General features: G+C 42.0%; 1 protein-coding gene across 1 annotated transcript in view; it reads left to right on the top strand.

Moving 5' to 3' along the window:
- LOC126449995 (KAT8 regulatory NSL complex subunit 1) overlaps positions 1-19,139 on the top strand; it is a 266,279-nt gene that overhangs the window by 221,829 nt on the left and 25,311 nt on the right. Inside the window, exons 10-12 of the mRNA XM_050091025.1 lie at positions 3,554-3,716; positions 4,848-5,026; positions 10,062-10,199. Coding sequence (XP_049946982.1) covers positions 3,554-3,716; positions 4,848-5,026; positions 10,062-10,199 — 480 coding nt within the window. The remainder of the gene's footprint in view (positions 1-3,553; positions 3,717-4,847; positions 5,027-10,061; positions 10,200-19,139) is intronic.

Below are 19,139 nucleotides of genomic sequence, written 5' to 3'. Positions count from 1 at the left end.
AGTGTATATTAAAGCAAAGTTTCTTTCACCCTCATTGTCAGACAAAAGAGAAGAAAAAAGCTAAGGTTTTCAGAATATGCGAACAAGAAGCAAAAACACCAGTGGCTTTGTAAATAAAAGCAAAGCACCTCTGCTGTAAAATTCTCTATAAATGCAGTAAGCTTAACACAGAGAAACCAATAATAATTGATTTTAACAGCTATTGCCGGAAGATGACCATTATTACAAAATATGTTTGTTTAAGTAGACTGTCAGAACAGTCAAATGTGAGAATACAAAATTACATTAAAAGCGCTAAGTTGTGTCAAACATGGCTGTCTCATGTTTGAATGAATATTGAATGCTGTAATTTTTTGAAAACTGTGTTAGTAGCTCGAATTGTAGGAATATACTACTTTGAGTAATTGTTACATATTTCCTTGTTTGTGTTGGCTGAAGTGTCAATTATTGTATAAGAACATTTGAAGGTCTTCTTTCAATAGTGGTACAAGTCCATTTTTGTTCATTTTGAGATACAGTCTTAAAGTTAAATTAGTGCTGAAAAATCTGCAATTGAGATAACAGAAATATTCAAGTATATGGCTTGTTGCTAGAGATGAACTTTTCTTTGTATTTGTTTGGATCATTAATCTCAGCAGCATTATAGGCAGAAAAGTGGAGGTAATGGAGCTGTACCACTGTTGAAATAAAATGAATTGAAAATTGTATATAAAACTTAATTCTTTCATTGCAAATAATTTTATTGCAGTTTTGACGTACATCTTGTTATTAAATTTAATGTATAATTGAACTACACAGTCAGATGTGTTTCAGGTCATTTGGTTTCTGTAAAACTAAGGATTACTTCTTCTTCTTCTTCTTCATGTTCCAGACCTCTGTCTTCTGTTTGTAGAGCAAGGAAGTAACCAAGTTTGATAACTGGAATATAAGGGAGCAAATAAATCATATCCTGCTTTTTCTTTTGCAGCACTTTTCTCATGTGTGGGTAAAGTTGTGAAACTGCAATAGTACCATATTTCTGTGGTCTCCCTCTACGAAGTTTGTGAGCGAGGTTTAGGGCGTGGAAGTCAATATCATTATTCAGTGTTCCCTTCTAGAGCATTTTGTACGGCTTCTGCCTTTCAAAACGTATCCATTTCATTTTCAGCCAATTACATTGAACATACTCCTCATTTTGCTTCCTTCTTACCACTGCATTTTGTAACTGTTTCAGTGCTAAAAAAACAGAATGCTTCATTTCTGTGCATACAAATTTTTTTTTTCTGCCAGTTTTCTTCATTGCTTCAAAAATACCATCTGGGAAAAACAGAAGCACTTTCTTATTTAATTGTTTTTCTATCTGGGCAAAATCCCTGTTATTTGACATGTATGAGCAACCTGGGATCAGGAACTTTAAATCAGTAATGCTGACATGAAATTGAGGAGATTGTGTCACTTTCATTAGTGTTAGGCCAATGTTTATGTTCCTGTTTTGCCCACCACACGCGTCACTGTACGCAACTACCTGTTTTTGAGAAGGGGGACACTTTTCAAGGGGTTCCTGTGAACCTCTTGATCCAGATGTTTCATCCCAAAAATACAAATGGATTTTCCCGTCAGTTAAGTTGTGGCATCCAAAATTATACACGTACATGTTTCTTTTGTAGTATGATATCGATGTTGTCAGTTTAGGAAATGTAAGTGCTTTTTGCAGGTCAAAGGTAAACACGAACATCTGAGAATCTGCCTCTTTACTACAAGCTGTGTCTATAGCCATTGCTGTTCTTGCAGCTTCAGCCTTCCTAAGGTGAAGCTCCTTTTCAGTTTGAAGCTTTCTTTTTTCTTCTGCATTGGTAGCAGTGCCCATTTCAAAGCTCAATTTGTCGCAAAAAGAGCAAGTGTCATTTACTTGGTGGTCTAAATGACAGGTTGAAGTCTCTTAGATTTTTCGATAGATGTGCTCCCCCACAATTTCTTTATTCTGAGATATGCATTTATTTTTGTACAAATCGTACTTGCGGCCACACACAGCTTAAGTTTTAAAAACCTCTTGTGGGTATTATCCTTCCTTGCATAATGGCTCTTGGAAACTGGAAAGCTTTTGAAGTGTTCCTTTACATCATTGATCAGACATTCTGGTACAGAGAATTTGTTTGGATATTTGCCCCCCATCAAGGTGAGATGTACCTTCCTCCTTGCTTTTTGTTAAAAGCCTAGAGAGTCGTCCTTTAGAAATGTCAAAAGTATTCAAGAAAAACTTTTTGCATACTATTGCACAGTTTCCATTTACATGTAATCGATATACATAAACACATATTTTCTGAGAACCATAGCCAGATCTTGGACGTCGGTGGTTAACTGAATGATACTTGCATAAACCATTCAGATTACTATTTTGGTGATTAATATCACCCATAGCCCAGAAATTGTCAAATAATGCCTTCCTCTCATCCTCTGAAATTTTATTGAAACATTTATGTGCACACCTGCAGTCCACATTGTGAAATGTTTTTGGGGGCATTATTTTACCAGTTGTTGTGACGTATAACTCCCCAGTGTTCCTTTATTTCTTTCGAATATGCTTTTCGTGTGTGTCCGTTTTCCTTGCATCATTCTTGCTTTGAGTGTGCTTCCTTTTGTCTGCAAATTTGCAGCTGCACCATTCACACAGGCATCAGTCACAGTGTCTCCTGTTTCGTAATTTTTTGCACTTTCATTGGAAGTTTCGTCATCGGTACTCGTATCTAGGTAGAAAGTAACACAAATTTTATATATACAGCACGAGATGATTCAAAACATATGTATATGTGAAATACATTAAGATGGACACCCTCAGTTTTCATTATTACTCTCAACATAACCTTCATTCTCTATAATGCTGAGAGGAAAGTAAGTAAATTCTTTTTACTTGCAATCATATGAAAATCTGGATCATCAATTGTATCACAGTCACTTGATAATGCTCCTGAATCCATCGTCTTTGCAAGAAATTGCAACACGCTGTAATGCACAAAAGCACGTGCACTTATACCACTAGTGAAATGCTTCCTTGCATGTGTCAGCATTGAGGTGCACTCTATTGGCAGCAGGACGAAGCTGGAGCTGTCCCTCTATGCAAGTACATTAAAAACGACTTGTGTGAGTACATACGTGAGGATAACCCCATTTTTTTGAAAAGTGGACTTATACCACTATTGAAATAAGTCCTTCATTTCTTTGCCTACCTTTTTATCAAGCAGCAAGAAGAGGATTATGTGGTTCTGACAACAATGATGTGCACTACAGTATTAAACTAAAATGTAATGTCATCTTGGTTTCTAGTCTCTTCTGCTTGGTTTCTAGTCTCTCCTAAATTTTGGCAGTAATCAGAAAACACTGACAATGTTAGTTATTTATGAGGTCTTGAGATGAAAATCTGTTTACAGAATACATAAATACATACAATAAACTCCTGATGAGGAAGACATTATTTGTTGCCTACAATAGTTTCAGTAGACTCTTATACTGTAGTAACTATCATGTCCAGTGTGTGAAAAAGTGTTTGCATTAATGACTGTTTTGCAAATGTTCACAGGTGGAGGATATTAGTGATGAAACAATAGCTTTAAGGCATGATAGGTGTGAAATGGAAGAGAAAAAGAAATTCATGAGCTATATTAAATTGCCATATTCTGGACGCAGTAGAGCTGCTAGAAGGACAGACAGTAGGGCAGAGAGTAGTGGTGCAAATACTCCAGGTAAATGTTCTGTAGATGTATTATTAGTTCTGAAAGGTTGTGTGTGTGTGTGTGTGTGTGTGTGTGTGTGTGTGTGTGTGTGTGTGTGTGAGTGAGTGAGTGAGTGAGTGAGAGAGGGGGGTGCATTCAAGTTAAAACACCTCCTCACAAGCTAATCACATGAAAACTGTGAGACTTTTCACTTCTCAATGTAATCTCCATGGAGCCTTGCACATTTTCCCCACTGTCAAGTCCAGGATTCCATGGCCTCTACAAACACTTCTGTAAAAGTCGAGTCTCTTTCATCGTTGGAAATGGCCAAAAGTCAGGCGAGTAGAGAGCATCAGAAATCAATTCAAAGTTACCGTTATGAAGAAGTGGCAGTGTCAGGTTCACCCAATGCACAGGTGTGTGGTCTTTGTGAGAGAACGTGCCATGCACTTTTTCTGACCATTTTTCCGCATTGCTGCAAGGATCTTGTTCATCAAAACATCGTCGTAGGATTTACCAGTCGCCATAGCACCCTTGGTGCCCAGTGAGTAAGGGTTAGGCCATCAATGTGCCTGAATATGGCCACCATAATTTTTCTACTTCATTTCAGAATTGAAAATGGCATTCATGTTTCATCCATTGTCACAGTTGATGGAGAAAAACGTTGCATGCGTGCCATCGTTACACTTGAACATTGCCTAGCAGCAGCCATGTGGTCAGCATTTGGCAGCTGAAGGACATGTTTCATATTATCAGGTTTTCATGCGAGATTCAGTGCACAGGTCCCACTGGTGTACCAGCTTTGGAGACACTGTGTTACACTCTCATTCGGCAGTCCTCCAAAACTACCAACTCACCTTTTTCGATCATGTTGACAGACTGGCTGGTACAAGGCTGAGATTGGTTTGGTTAGTTGTCATACACGGTTCTATTTCCTTTGAACTATTGCACCACGAACACATGAGATACATCCATGGCACCACCAACACAAATGAAGAAAACGAATGGTTATGCACTAGCCACTAGATTGCTGTGTGCTGTACAGTGGTCCATCTCTGTCAGTGCATTTATGAGTGCACACACATTAAAAAAGTGTTATAATTTCAATGCTCCTCGTATTTCCTTTTATTGGTTTCAACTAATAAATTATTTTTTTGCAAGATCCAATGTCACCGAATCCTTCGGAATATCAGGATGGCATATCTCCTGTTATGTCACCTCTCCCACCATCATCTGATCCAGACCAGTATTGTGGTTCTGGCACACGCAGACGTACTGTTTCCTCATCACGATGGCACCGTGATGAGATGAGAAGTTCTACACCAGATGGCGTAACTGAAGTAAGTACTGCAAATATCTCAACAAATTATTTATTATAAGGAAGAACTTTCTGTTCTTACGAATGTGGCTTTAGTATTGTGCAATATGAAGCTGAAGAAGACTAGATTTGCAGGATGTATTCTTAGACTGGAAGTGGGAGACATTTTGGATTGTGGGAGGGATGTAAAATTAGTTATAAACCAAAACATATGTAATTAACATTTACTCGGAAGATTGAAGAAAGGAAAAGGTTACAGGGCCGCCAGTAGTCTCTCATTGTGTAACAGGTACATTTCACTGGTTGTGAAACATTGCAGAATGTGAAGACTTGAGTTTTAAAGCACTTATTATCCAGTGTACCCAGTTTCACTTCCAAATTTCTTCTGTTCCTGCAGTTTTAATGTAAGCAGCTTTGCTGTTAAGTTATCCTTCTGTAAACAGTTGTGAAAAAGTGAAATGGACCTACACTGAAATGTGGCTGTCGGTAGGCAAAACACAGTAGTTATCCACTACACCTTGACACAATATGTTGACCTATTAATATATACCAGGGCCACTGAAACGTGTCACTTCAAGGTCACTCCCCAAGCACCGTAGAGTTGGTCATATAACTAACAAACAAGTAAGGTATGCGAGGCAATGTGTCTTCTGCACCAATAACAGCACCGAACAAAAGATAGTTCCGGCTTTTGATGCTACCATGTTGCCGGCTTCAATGTAAACATTGTATGTTACTGTGTGGACGCCTGCTGTTGTGTTGTGTTGTGTTGTGTTGTGGTACTGCCTCAACAACAGTTTTTGTTTATTAAACAATGTCGTTCACTGAGTGACAATCCGTTGCGCCATGGAGTGCCATTAAATAGTCGGGCTTTGGAATAGCTATGGAGGACGCGAGTTTTACGAGCAAGAAAAAGAATTTGTTTCTGTTCATGGACATGTGTTGACTCCTGCAGATAAAGTTTTAGAGCATACCTTGAAAACTCTATGACTCAATCAAAGAACAGATATAAGGAAAGGGGTGCTGCTTCAAGATTTACTAGACACTTAAGTGAACAGTGTGGAAGACAGCCCTGCATGTTTTTAAGTACACTGGGAAAGAAAAAACAGCAGCCTCGTCCTGTTACAGTTACTGATTGTTTCCAATCCCTTGCAATTCATCGGCACATACGGATACAATAGAAGGAAAGAATACCCCACGATAGTGAAGTATTTTATTTCTTTAAAGAAAGTGGGCTTTTCTCAAGGGGGAAAAGTCACTTAAGATGATAGTATGGGCTTCTGCTTTAAAAAGTTAGATGGATGAAAACTGATACCGTATTTACTCGAATCTAAGCTGCACTCGAATCTAAGCCTCACCTGAAAAATGAGACACGAAATAAAGAAAAAAAAATTCCCGAATCTAAGCCGCACCTGAAATTTGAGACTGGAAATTCAAGGGGAGTGAAAAGTTTTAGGCCGCACTTCCAAATCGAAACAAAGTTGGTCCATTGTAATATGAGACACAATGTAGGTCTAATGAATGACGATAAAGCTACAGTAGTTTGGTTCCAGACGTAAGCTTAGCAGTTAAGCTTTACCAGGTAGCCATTGCTATGCGTCAGGCGCTCCATCCGTATTTATACTGGTACCCTTCCTTTTTCACGTGCTTCGTGTGGTTCGAATCGATTGCTTATTTTGGTTCGATCTGATAAGTGCCGTTCTCTTTGTTATAGGTGTTTACATCACTCTAGGCCGAAAATGCATTACTGTACTGTGTCATGCATTGTTTGTCGCATTCTGATAGTGCGTGTTTATGGCCTGTCGCCACTCGCGGCATGGCTTGCTTTTGTGCGCGCTACCGCCGCTTACAATTTAAAAAAAAAAAGAGAGAGGAATCGTTTCATTAGCGAAACAATGGCAAGAGACTGCTATTTGTTGCTACTTACACTGCTGCTTTCTTTGATAATGATAAACAAGAACCAAATAATAGACTGCGTATGATAGAACATGTTCTGAACGAGAGTTAGGCGAAAATTTTTCCCCGTTTGAAAATCTTTGTGGCCGCTTCTTCAGTACATCAAATTCTGCACAGAAATTAGAATCATCTTAGATTTAAAAATCTAGTCAGTTGACATGCTTCATTTCTGACTGTATCACTAGTAGGCATAAGAATAATACGAATATAAACATGACACGATATGTATATTCTTCCGCGTTTGCCGTTGTCTCAGTCTAGTTTCGTAGTTTATTAGGCAGACAGGATTTAAATGAGATAGCAGCAAACACGATAGAATACACGGCAAAATGTTTATATTCGTATTATTCTTACGATGAATAGAATATGGCATGTGATTCACATTTCATCAGGTTCCTATTAGCAACCATCTCTTCTCACAGGTAGGAAAAAATTCAGAACGTAGAGTTGGCCATATTGACAAACATCCCAGTCTTGCCAGTCGGATTTTCATAGTACATTGAAATTCTGCTACATTCGAAGATGAAAAATAAGGAATTTGTATTTACTTTGTTGGATAATGTATGAAAATGCAGTGGTCGAAACTCGGGGCGGAGAAAAAAAGCTCGTCGTCCACCTTTTTCTTTTTAAATTTATTTACTGACGCAGAGTTTTTGGCGCCCGTATTTATCTTTGTGCCTACAAAGCAAGCCTGTGTAGCGCTACATATATTCGACGGCAGAAGTTAGTTGTGCGGCACCTACCAACATTTTTCAGAACTTCCACTTGCTTTGCACTCGATTCTAAGCCGCAGGCGGTTTTTTTGGATTACAAAAACCGGAAAAAAAGTGCGGCTTAGATTCGAGTAAATAAGGTACTTAAAAAAGCTCATGTCTTTGCAGCTTGTACCATTTTCTTACACACAATTGTGAGAAAGGACAGACACTCAAGCCATATGGTTAGACGAAACCTGGGTCAGTGCTGGAGAATCAGTAGAGAAATATACTCTGAATAGCAGCGGTCATCAGCCAACAGGAAGAGGATCCCGATTAATTGGGGCTCATGCAGGATCTTCAAACGGCTTTGTGCCTGAAGTACTTTTAGTTTTTCTATCGAAAAGAACCGATGATTATCATGAGGATATGGATGACCCATGGTTCCTACAGTGCTTTAAAAATTTGTTGCTCCAGTTTAGTGTTCTGACAGTGTTTGTGATGGCCAATCCACCGTACCATTCCATGATTTTAGATAAAACTCCCGCCACTAGTGACCGTTAAGAAACTATGGTGCAGTGGTTGCAGGCGAGAGACATTGCTGTGGACATGAGCATGACAAAGCTGCTGCTATACTCGCTCGTAAAACAAAATAAGCCTGTGACCCCTAAATACATTGGAGGTGAAATTGCAAGCAAACAGGGTCACTTGATAATTAGGCTACCACCTTATCACTGCCATTTTAATCCAATTGAATTGGTTTGGAGTGCAGTCAAGGCATGCATTAGAAGTAACAACAAAAGTTTTACTATAACAGAAGTGGAAAAAGATGCTACCTCATTGAGGAAGAAAGTACACACCATATTGCTAAACTCATAAGAGAAGCACAGACTATAGACAGCATTATAAATGAAAATGAACAATTAATGATTTCTCTTGATGATGATGATGATGATGATGATGATGATGATGATGACGAAGACGGAGATGAAGACGAAGACAACTGTTTTGGCACTGACTCCGATGAAGGAGAACTGGATGGAATAGTGCCATTGACATTGTAAGTTGGTGAGTGTAAATGTATACAGAATTAATTCTTTCTCTGTGCAATCTGGTAGGCTATGCATGTTTTGCTTTATTTCTTTCTGTGAGTGTGGATGAGGTGTTCTTTGGTATGTTTATGTTTACGTGATTATATGACGTTTTATGTGCAGCTATTACGGCAACGATTTGGAATGACTTTTCATAGATATCGTCGTTAACTTCGGGTGTTTTTATTTCCCGGTTTCATCTACTATCAAACACTTAGTATCTGTTGTCGTTCTGTTAGAAAAACGTACTTTGTTGCACTTTGGTATAAATGTTGATTGTAGCTTACATTTACAAAAAAGTACTTCAGAGTTGTGGGTGGGTGCGGTGACAACTATTGCAACCTCGTAATCAGTAGAGCCAACCACGTCCGAGCTTTCAAGTGACATGTTTCACCAGCCTGGGCATGTACTCCTCTATCAGGCTGAATGCAACTAAGATTGGTGTACTTATAGAGAGGACACCACCGAACAGTTGTACACATTAATGCAAATTATTCCCACCCTAAATTACACAATAGAATAAGAACTTTCAGAAAGCACTGTAACACTGAGGAAACAGTATGCCAATTATTTGTGCCCTTGATGTTAGGATTGTGTTTGTTTACTGTACCTCAGATATGAGGGGGGGTTTTGTCAAAAAGTCTTCCATTGCCTGTGAAATATCCATTGTCATTTAAACACTCTAGAATTTTCATAGCAGACTGCATTCAGTTGTGGTTTTTAAACTTTTTCTTCCATTGTAATTGATATTGATAAGGCTGATAAAGCCTCCTGAAGAGACTTGGTTTGGTATAGACTTTAAAGCAACCCGTATGGTTTTTGTATCAAGTTCGCTTTTGTGTGGTTGGCCAGAACAATGCGTCAGGCTTTCATTTCTGGTCCGCATGAAATTGCATTACAATTAGCATATAGAAGCTCTGTGAGTGGTTTCTTTCCATGCTCTCGAAATTGCTTTAAGCCCGACTGTTTGGTTTGATCAGAGTAAACTATATAACAGAAGTGCATATGTTAGTTAATTAAAATGTTACAATACGTCAAACTTGTATAATGCCTTTTAAGATACCATTTATAAATATCATTTGCAGCCGAATCTTAAGCCACAGATTAGTATTTATGTGTGTAGAGTACGAGAGAACCAGGATTTGTGAACTTAATTTATCTTCTGGATGAAACGTTGTAAAATATAGAAACAATACTGTGTCCTAATAACAAAATAAAGAGTATTTTGCACTCTGCAGATGTTCTTAATGTTCTGTAAACTAATTAATAAGTTATTTAAAACTTTTATGTTATTTAGACCTACTTCTTTGTTACATAGGTTCCTCCTTATGAACCAAGAAAATTTCCTCTCGGTGACGATATGTATGAGAAGATGTTAAAATGTATGCCAGAGGGCCATCCATATCCTCCTCCATCTCAAGAACCAAAGAAGCTCTTAGCCAAAGATATTGAATTTGTAAGTAGAACTAGAATATTGCGTAAAAATAATTGTAGTGTAATCTTAAGGTCAATGTGGAATGTCGTTTTCCAATAAATATTGCCTGCACACTGTATGAATGTTCACTACTTGTTGATGAACTCACTTTTTAAGATATGCTGAGAAGTAACTTAAAGACTGTGTACCTTGTGAAATAATGTGCTTGGTGCTGCCCAAATTTATATATACCATATTGGCCTAAACGTAAGCTTCTGCTCTTAATTTAGAGGGGGGGGGGGGGGGGTATATTCTTGTCAGCAATTTGAATGCACAATATATTAAACTGACAGCAGAAAAGTTCTCACATGTATCTGCCCTTGAGATACTCAGGATGGTGTGTCTCCAGATATATACACTCCTGGAAATGGAAAAAAGAACACATTGACACCGGTGTGTCAGACCCACCATACTTGCTCCGGACACTGCGAGAGGGCTGTACAAGCAATGATCACACGCACGGCACAGCGGACACACCAGGAACCGCGGTGTTGGTCGTCAAATGGCACTAACTGCGCAGCATTTGTGCACCGCCGCCGTCAGTGTCAGCCAGTTTGCCGTGGCATACGGAGCTCCATCGCAGTCTTTAACACTGGTAGCATGCCGCGACAGCGTGGACGTGAACCGTATGTGCAGTTGACGGACTTTGAGCGAGGGCGTATAGTGGGCATGCGGGAGGCCGGGTGGACGTACCGCCGAATTGCTCAACACGTGGGGCGTGAGGTCTCCACAGTACATCGATGTTGTCGCCAGTGGTCGGCGGAAGGTGCACGTGCCCATCGACCTGGGACCGGACCGCAGCGACGCACGGATGCACGCCAAGACCGTAGGATCCTACGCAGTGCCGTAGGGGACCGCACCGCCACTTCCCAGCAAATTAGGGACACTGTTGCTCCTGGGGTATCGGCGAGGACCATTCGCAACTGTCTCCATGAAGCTGGGCTACGGTCCCGCACACCGTTAGGCCGTCTTCCGCTCACGCCCCAACATCGTGCAGCCCGCCTCCAGTGGTGTCGCGACAGGCGTGAATGGAGGGACGAATGGAGACGTGTCGTCTTCAGCGATGAGAGTCGCTTCTGCCTTGGTGCCAATGATGGTCGTATGCGTGTTTGGCGCCGTGCAAGTGAGCGCCACAATCAGGACTGCATACGATCGAGGCACACAGGGCCAACACCCGGCATCATGGTGTGGGGAGCGATCACCTACACTGGCCGTACACCACTGGTGATCGTCGAGGGGACACTGAATAGTGCACGGTACATCCAAACCGTCATCGAACCCATCGTTCTACCATTCCTAGACCGGCAAGGGAACTTGCTGTTCCAACAGGACAGTGCACGTCCGCATGTATCCCGTGCCACCCAACGTGCTCTAGAAGGTGTAAGTCAACTACCCTGGCCAGCAAGATCTCCGGATCTGTCCCCCATTGAGCATGTTTGGGACTGGATGAAGCATCGTCTCACGCGGTCTGCACATCCAGCACGAACGCTGGTCCAACTGAGGCGCCAGGTGGAAATGGCATGGCAAGCCGTTCCACAGGACTACATCCAGCATCTCTACGATCATCTCCATGGGAGAATAGCAGCCTGCATTGCTGCGAAAGGTGGATATACACTGTACTAGTGCCGACATTGTGCATGCTCTGTTGCCTGTGTCTATGTGCCTGTGGTTCTGTCAGTGTGATCATGTGATGTATCTGATCCCAGGAATGTGTCAATAAAGTTTCCCCTTCCTGGGACAATGAATTCACGGTGTTCTTATTTCAATTTCCAGGAGTGTATATCCTACAAACTATTTGGAATGGCTATTTTGTTGCCAGTTCTTCTAATCATTTTGGAAATTCCGAAGGAATGTTATTGTTGCTTTCTGCCTTATTTGATCATGAATCTTTCATAGCTTATTAAGTTGCTGGATTACCTATGTCTTTCATATAGGGTCATTCCATGACAAATGGTCTAGAGGTTCCGCATGACCGTCACAGATTTTGATTAAATTTTATGTGGACAATCACACTTGTTCCCAGTGAACATTGGTAAAGTTTCACAATTATTATTTCAATACTTCTGATGCTTGAAAAAAATGTTAAGTTCAACTTATATATCCGGAAGTAATTGCGGGATACATATGAAACCATGCATTTAATAACTTACCAGTACAAGGTCTTTGGATATAAAATTTCAGTCTCCTACCGCTTTTCAATAGTTAACAAATTAACTGAGGGCAAAGTTGACAATTTTTCTAAAAACATCAGAAACAAATATTTTTAGCTCATTTCATCCTCATCGACGCGCAGGTCGCCGAAGTGGCTTCAAATCGAAAGACCTGCACTAGGCGAACGGTCTACCCGACGGGAGGCCCTAGCCACACGACATTTCCATTTCCAGCAGACTTTTACAAAGAAGTTGTCATCTCCTGCCCTCTCGTCTAATATAGGGTGCCTAGGAGGCTGTTTCCTTGGATAGCTGGACAACAGATCAAGCAAATCTTATATGATGACTACAGATAATCAATGTCCTTTGATATATACAATTTCCATGCAAGTAAATAATATGGTCGCAAGTTTTGGCTAGAGTGTTTGGATGAGGGCTCGCCTTCTAGTGCGGCCAAGGCTTGGGGGAGCGCACTTACATTCTCTTCATATAGGGGCCACTCCTGTCGTGGTGCTGTCCTAGTCAGTGTACTATCGACTGACGTCTCACAGCCCTCTCTGCTCTGTCATTCCAAGCTGACATGACGGCGCTTGATGTTACGCCGGAACATTCCTCCCTTCCCCATTGTCGTTCAGGGAGCACAACAATGGCGAGGGAGGCAATAGGGTGGACGCTGCGCTGGACGGGAAGCTGTGGCAGCAGGGGACATCAAGCTTCTGGTCGTACCTCACTATTCGGCCTTCGCTCCGGCAGAAACGTCTCTTGGAAAACAACCAGAAGGGTACATGTCCACCTCCATAGGCCAGTAACCAGATGGGGAAGGCATCGGCTGCTGGCTGCTGTGGTATGGGTGGGTCCAACTCTTATCAGTAGGACAAGAGGAGGCAAAGGCTCAGTTTCCATGGGGTCATCCTGCGGTGTCATGACACACCCTCTGGTGGCCACACTGTCCTCGGGATCCTTGAATCTGGGGAAAGAGACGCAGAAAGATCATTGCACACATGACAGTGGCGAAGCCAATTGTGATGTTGGTGCTGCATCCTGTCTGGACCTGTAATGAGATACACGTGAGCGCCAAGTCGATGGACAATCTCGCCTCGCGCCCACTGTCTGCTGCCACTATAGAAGGCAATATCATGCGGCACAAAGCGATACTTGTAGCCTTCTTTCAGCGCGAGATGCTGGAAAGGGTGGAACAGGCGGAGCAGTGTCTGATGGCGATGGCCGTGAATCAATTCTGTCAGCAGTGGTCCATCTAGTGGTTGCGAATGATAGGAGGTGAGAAACAGTTCCAATGCTTGATCCTGGTGTATGCAGAGTGAAGTTTGGCCATCTACTGCTTGAAGGTTCTGACAAAACATTACGCTTTGCCGTTTCACTGTGAGTGGAACGGTGCACTAATTATATGATGTATGCCATTGCGGTCACAGAATGTTTAAAATTCATTTGACATGAACTGAGGGCCTTTGTCCGACACTGACTTCAGGTAAACCTTGGAGGCAAAAAATAGAGGACAGCACCTGAATTGTGGTATGTGACATTGTCCAGTTCATTGCCTCGGCAAATCGAAACTTGCTATACGAATCAACCACAATCAACTAACGATTGTTCCAAAAAGGTCCCACAAGGTCTGTGCACACGTTGCCATGGTGACTGCGACTTAGGCCAAGCAGAGGATTTTTGTGGCGGAGCATGACACTGTGACGTCATCTGTTCTATTTGGGTGTCCATACCCTGCCAAGTCAAGTGTTGATGTGCTGACTGTTTCATACGAACAGTCACCCAGTGTCCTTGGTGAAGAAACTGCAACACTTCTTTTTGCAAAGCTTTAGGGAACAATACACATGACAGTCCACTGTCATTTTGAACAAGAATCACTACTTTCTGTATAGCGAGGCTATGTTGATGTGCAAAGTATCGGAACACTGTGGAGTTCTGTATGATATGCAAGGAACAAGGCCAAGATGTGCAAATGCGTATTAGCAAAATGTTCAAATCTGAATCAGCTTCCGTGGCTTGTGCAATTTTCCTATAGTTCAGCGGAAAAGATTGAAGCAATTCAGAATCTTGAGCATCGACGTGACAACAAGATGCAGCAGAAGCATCAAAGTCTGTATCGGAGTCAATTGGAAGACGTGAAAATGCATCCGCATTACAATGTTGAGCTGTCCGACGATACACAATCTCATACTGTTATTGAGAAGACAACAAAGCCCATCTTTGCAATTTTTGGGCAGTTCATACAGGAATCAGTTTTGTCTGATGAAACAAGGACTGCAAAGGCTTGTGATCCATTACTAAGTAGAATTTTCTGCCAAACAAATAGTGTTGGAATTTGGTGACACCATACACAATAGCCAAAGGCTCTTCCTCAGTTTGTAAATACTTACACTGAGCTTTGGAGAACACTTTTGATGTGAAAGCACTAGGCCTGTCTTCATCACCAAATCTGTGCAAAAACACTGCATTGATTCCGTAAGAGGAAACGTCAACTTTCAATACAACTGACTTGTTCGGATCAAAGTGAACTAAGCGTCAATCACCGAGCAGAGCATCTTTTAAGTTTTTGAAAAGCTTCTTGGCACTCATCTGTCCAAACAAAGGGGACATTCTTGCATTGCAAGCAATGCAGTGGAGCTGCGATTTATGAAGCATTCGGTATGAACCGAATATAATAGTTGATTTTCCGTAAAACTGACTGCAATTCTGCGACAATGTGAGGAACTGGCAAATCTCGTATGGCTAACAAATTGAAGAGGAAATCACCTTGACTGTTTATGACATCACCAAGATACTGCAACTTGGGTTTAAAAAAAAATGCACTTGTCCAGTGTACACTTTAGTGCTGTATCAGATAACACACTAAACAAAGCACCCAAATTTGCAGCATGTTTTTCAAGTGTACGACCTGCTACAACAGTGTCGTCCAAATAGTTTGAACAGTTTGGCACTTGTGCAGTCAGCTGTTCCAAATACTGTTGGAAAATGGTGGATGCGGAAGCACTGCCAAAAGGCAAAATACTTCAACAGTCCCAAATGAGTATTTACCACACACTCTTTGAGATTCTTCATCGAGCGATATTTGAACATATGAGTCACACAAATCAATTTTCGAGAAGTAGCGACCAGCACCTAATCTCACTGAGATCCTCTGAGCATGGCAGTGGATAAATATCAATCATAGTTTTTGGTTGACTGTAGGCTTAAAGTCAACACAAAGGTGAATGCCACCTGAAGGTTTGGGGAGCAAAACCAGTGGACTTGCCCACTGACTAGCTTGTATGAGCTCAATAGCTCCGGTACATCTACATCTACATCTATACTCCGCGAGCCACCTTACGGTGTGTGGCGGAGGGTACTTATTGTACCACTATCTGATCCCCCCTTCCCTGTTCCATTCACGAATTGTGCGTGGGAAGAACGACTGCTTGAAAGTCTCCGTATTTGCTCTAATTTCTCGGATCTTTTCGTTGTGATCATTACGCGAGATATATGTGGGCGGTAGTAATATGTTGCCCATCTCTTCCCGGAATGTGCTCTCTCGTAATTTCGATAATAAACCTCTCCGTATTGCGTAACGCCTTTCTTGAAGTGTCCGCCACTGGAGCTTGTTCAGCATCTCCGTAACGCTCTCGCGCTGACTAAATGTCCCCATGACGAATCGCGCTGCTTTTCGCTGGATCATGTCTATCTCTTCTATTAATCCAACCTGGTAAGGGTCCCATACTGATGAGCAATACTCAAGAATCGGACGAACAAGCGTTTTGTAAGCTACTTCTTTCGTCGATGAGTCACATTTTCTTAGAATTCTTCCTATGAATCTCAACCTGGCGCCTGCTTTTCCCACTATTTGTTTTATGTGATCATTCCACTTCAGATCGCTCCGGATAGTAACTCCTAAGTATTTTACGGTCGTTACCGCTTCCAATGATTTACCACCTATGGCATAATCGTACTGGAATGGATTTCTGCCCCTATGTATGCGCATTATATTACACTTATCTACGTTTAGGGAAAGCTGCCAGCTGTCGCACCATGCATTAATCCTCTGCAGGTCCTCCTGGAGTACGTACGAGTCTTCTGATGTTGCTACTTTCTTGTAGACAACCGTGTCATCTGCAAATAGCCTCACGGAGCTACCGATGTTGTCAACTAAGTCATTTATGTATATTGTAAACAATAAAGGTCCTATCACGCTTCCCTGCGGTACTCCCGAAATTACCTCTACATCTGCAGATTTTGAACCGTTAAGAATGACATGTTGTGTTCTTTCTTCTAGGAAATCCTGAATCCAATCACAAACCTGGTCCGATATTCCGTAAGCTCGTATTTTTTTTCACTAAACGTAAGTGCGGAACCGTATCAAATGCCTTCCTGAAGTCCAGGAATACGGCATCAATCTGCTCGCCAGTGTCTACGGCACTGTGAATTTCTTGGGCAAATAGGGCGAGCTGAGTTTCACATGATCTCTGTTTGCGGAATCCATGTTGGTTATGATGAAGGAGATTTGTATTATCTAAGAACGTCATAATACGAGAACACAAAACATGTTCCATTATTCTACAACAGATTGACGTAAGCGAAATAGGCCTATAATTATTCGCATCTGATTTATGACCCTTCTTGAAAATGGGAACGACCTGCGCTTTCTTCCAGTCGCTAGGTACTTTACGTTCTTCCAGCGATCTACGATAAATTGCTGATAGAAAGGGGGCAAGTTCTTTAGCATAATCACTGTAGAATCTTAAGGGTATCTCGTCTGGTCCGGATGCTTTTCCGCTACTAAGTGATAGCAGTTGTTTTTCAATTCCGATATCGTTTATTTCAATATTTTCCATTTTGGCATCCGTGCGACGGCTGAAGTCAGGGACCGTGTTAAGATTTTCCGCAGTGAAACAGTTTCGGAACACTGAATTCAGTATTTCTGCCTTTCTTCGGTCGTCCTCTGTTTCGGTGCCATCGTGGTCAACGAGTGACTGAATAGGGGATTTAGATCCGCTTACCGATTTTACATATGACCAAAACTTTTTAGGGTTCTTGTTTAGATTGTTTGCCAATGTTTTATGTTCGAATTCGTTGAATGCTTCTCTCATTGCTCTCTTTACGCTCTTTTTCGCTTCGTTCAGCTTTTCCTTATCAGCTATGATTCGACTACTCTTAAACCTATGATGAAGCTTTCTTTGTTTCCGTAGTACCTTTCGTACATGATTGTTATACCACGGTGGATCTTTCCCCTCGCTTTGGACCTTAGTCGGTACGAACTTATCTAAGGCGTACTGGACGATGTTTCTGAATTTTTTCCATTTTTGTTCCACATCCTCTTCCTCAGAAATGAACGTTTGATGGTGGTCACTCAGATATTCTGCGATTTGTGCCCTATCACTCTTGTTAAGCAAATATATTTTCCTTCCTTTCTTGGCATTTCTTATTACACTTGTAGTCATTGATGCAACCACTGACTTATGATCACTGATACCCTCTTCTACATTCACGGAGTCGAAAAGTTCCGGTCTATTTGTTGCTATGAGGTCTAAAACGTTAGCTTCACGAGTTGGTTCTCTAACTATCTGCTCGAAGTAATTCTCGGACAAGGCAGTCAGGATAATGTCACAAGAGTCTCTGTCCCTGGCTCCAGTTCTGATTGTGTGACTATCCCATTCTATACCTGGTAGATTGAAGTCTCCCCCTATTACAATAGTATGATCACGAAACTTCTTCACGACGCTCTGCAGGTTCTCTCTGAGGCGCTCAACTACTACGGTTGCTGATGCAGGTGGTCTATAGAAGCATCCGACTATCATATCTGACCCACCTTTGATACTTAACTTAACCCAGATTATTTCACATTCGCATTCGCTAATAACTTCACTGGATATTATTGAATTCTTTACTGCTATATATTCTATTCTGTGTCTAGGATTTCGTTACTGTTCACTTCCGGTTTTAACCAACTTTCCGTTCCTAATACTATATGCGCACTATTTCCTTCAATAAGAGATACTAATTCAGGAACCTTGCCCTGGATACTCCTGCAGTTTACCAATATTACGTTAACTTTTCCTGTTTTTGGTCTCTGAGGACGGACGTTCTTTATCAACGATGATAATGTCCTCTCTGGTAAGCCGTCAGGTATTTTATCGTTTCGCCCAAGGGGGGGTCCCTCTAACCTAAAAAACCCCCGTGTGCACGCCACACGTACTCTGCTACCCTAGTAGCTGCTTCCGGTGTGTAGTGCACGCCTGACCTGTCTAGGGGGGCCCTACAGTTCTCCACCCAATAACGGAGGTCGATGAATTTGCAACCATTATAGTCGCAGAGTCGTCGTCTGAGCCTCTGGTTTAGACCCTCCACAAGGCTCCAAACCAGAGGACCGCGATCGACTCTGGGCACTATGCTGCAGATATTAAGCTCAGCTTGCACTCCGCGTGCGGTGCTGGTTGTCTTCACCAAATCAGCCAGCCGCCGGAAGGAACCAAGGATGGCCTCAGAACCCAAGCGGCAGGCGTCATTCGTTCCGACATGTGTTACTATCTGCAGCCGGTCACACCCAGTGCGTTCAATAGCTGCCGGAAGGGCCTCCTCCACATTACGGACGAGACCCCCCGGCAAGCACACCGAGTGCACACTGGCATTCTTCCCCGACCTACCCGCTATTTTCCTGAGGGGCTCCATAACCCGCCTAACGTTGGAGCTCCCTATAACTAATAGGCCCGCCCTCTGTGACTGTCGGGACCTTGCTGGAGAATCGGCCACTGGCCCAACAGGCGAGGCA

This window comes from Schistocerca serialis, chromosome 1 (genome assembly GCF_023864345.2).
Source record: "Schistocerca serialis cubense isolate TAMUIC-IGC-003099 chromosome 1, iqSchSeri2.2, whole genome shotgun sequence".
Classification (NCBI taxonomy): domain Eukaryota; kingdom Metazoa; phylum Arthropoda; class Insecta; order Orthoptera; family Acrididae; genus Schistocerca; species Schistocerca serialis.
This window is presented reverse-complemented; position numbering and strand designations above follow the sequence as displayed.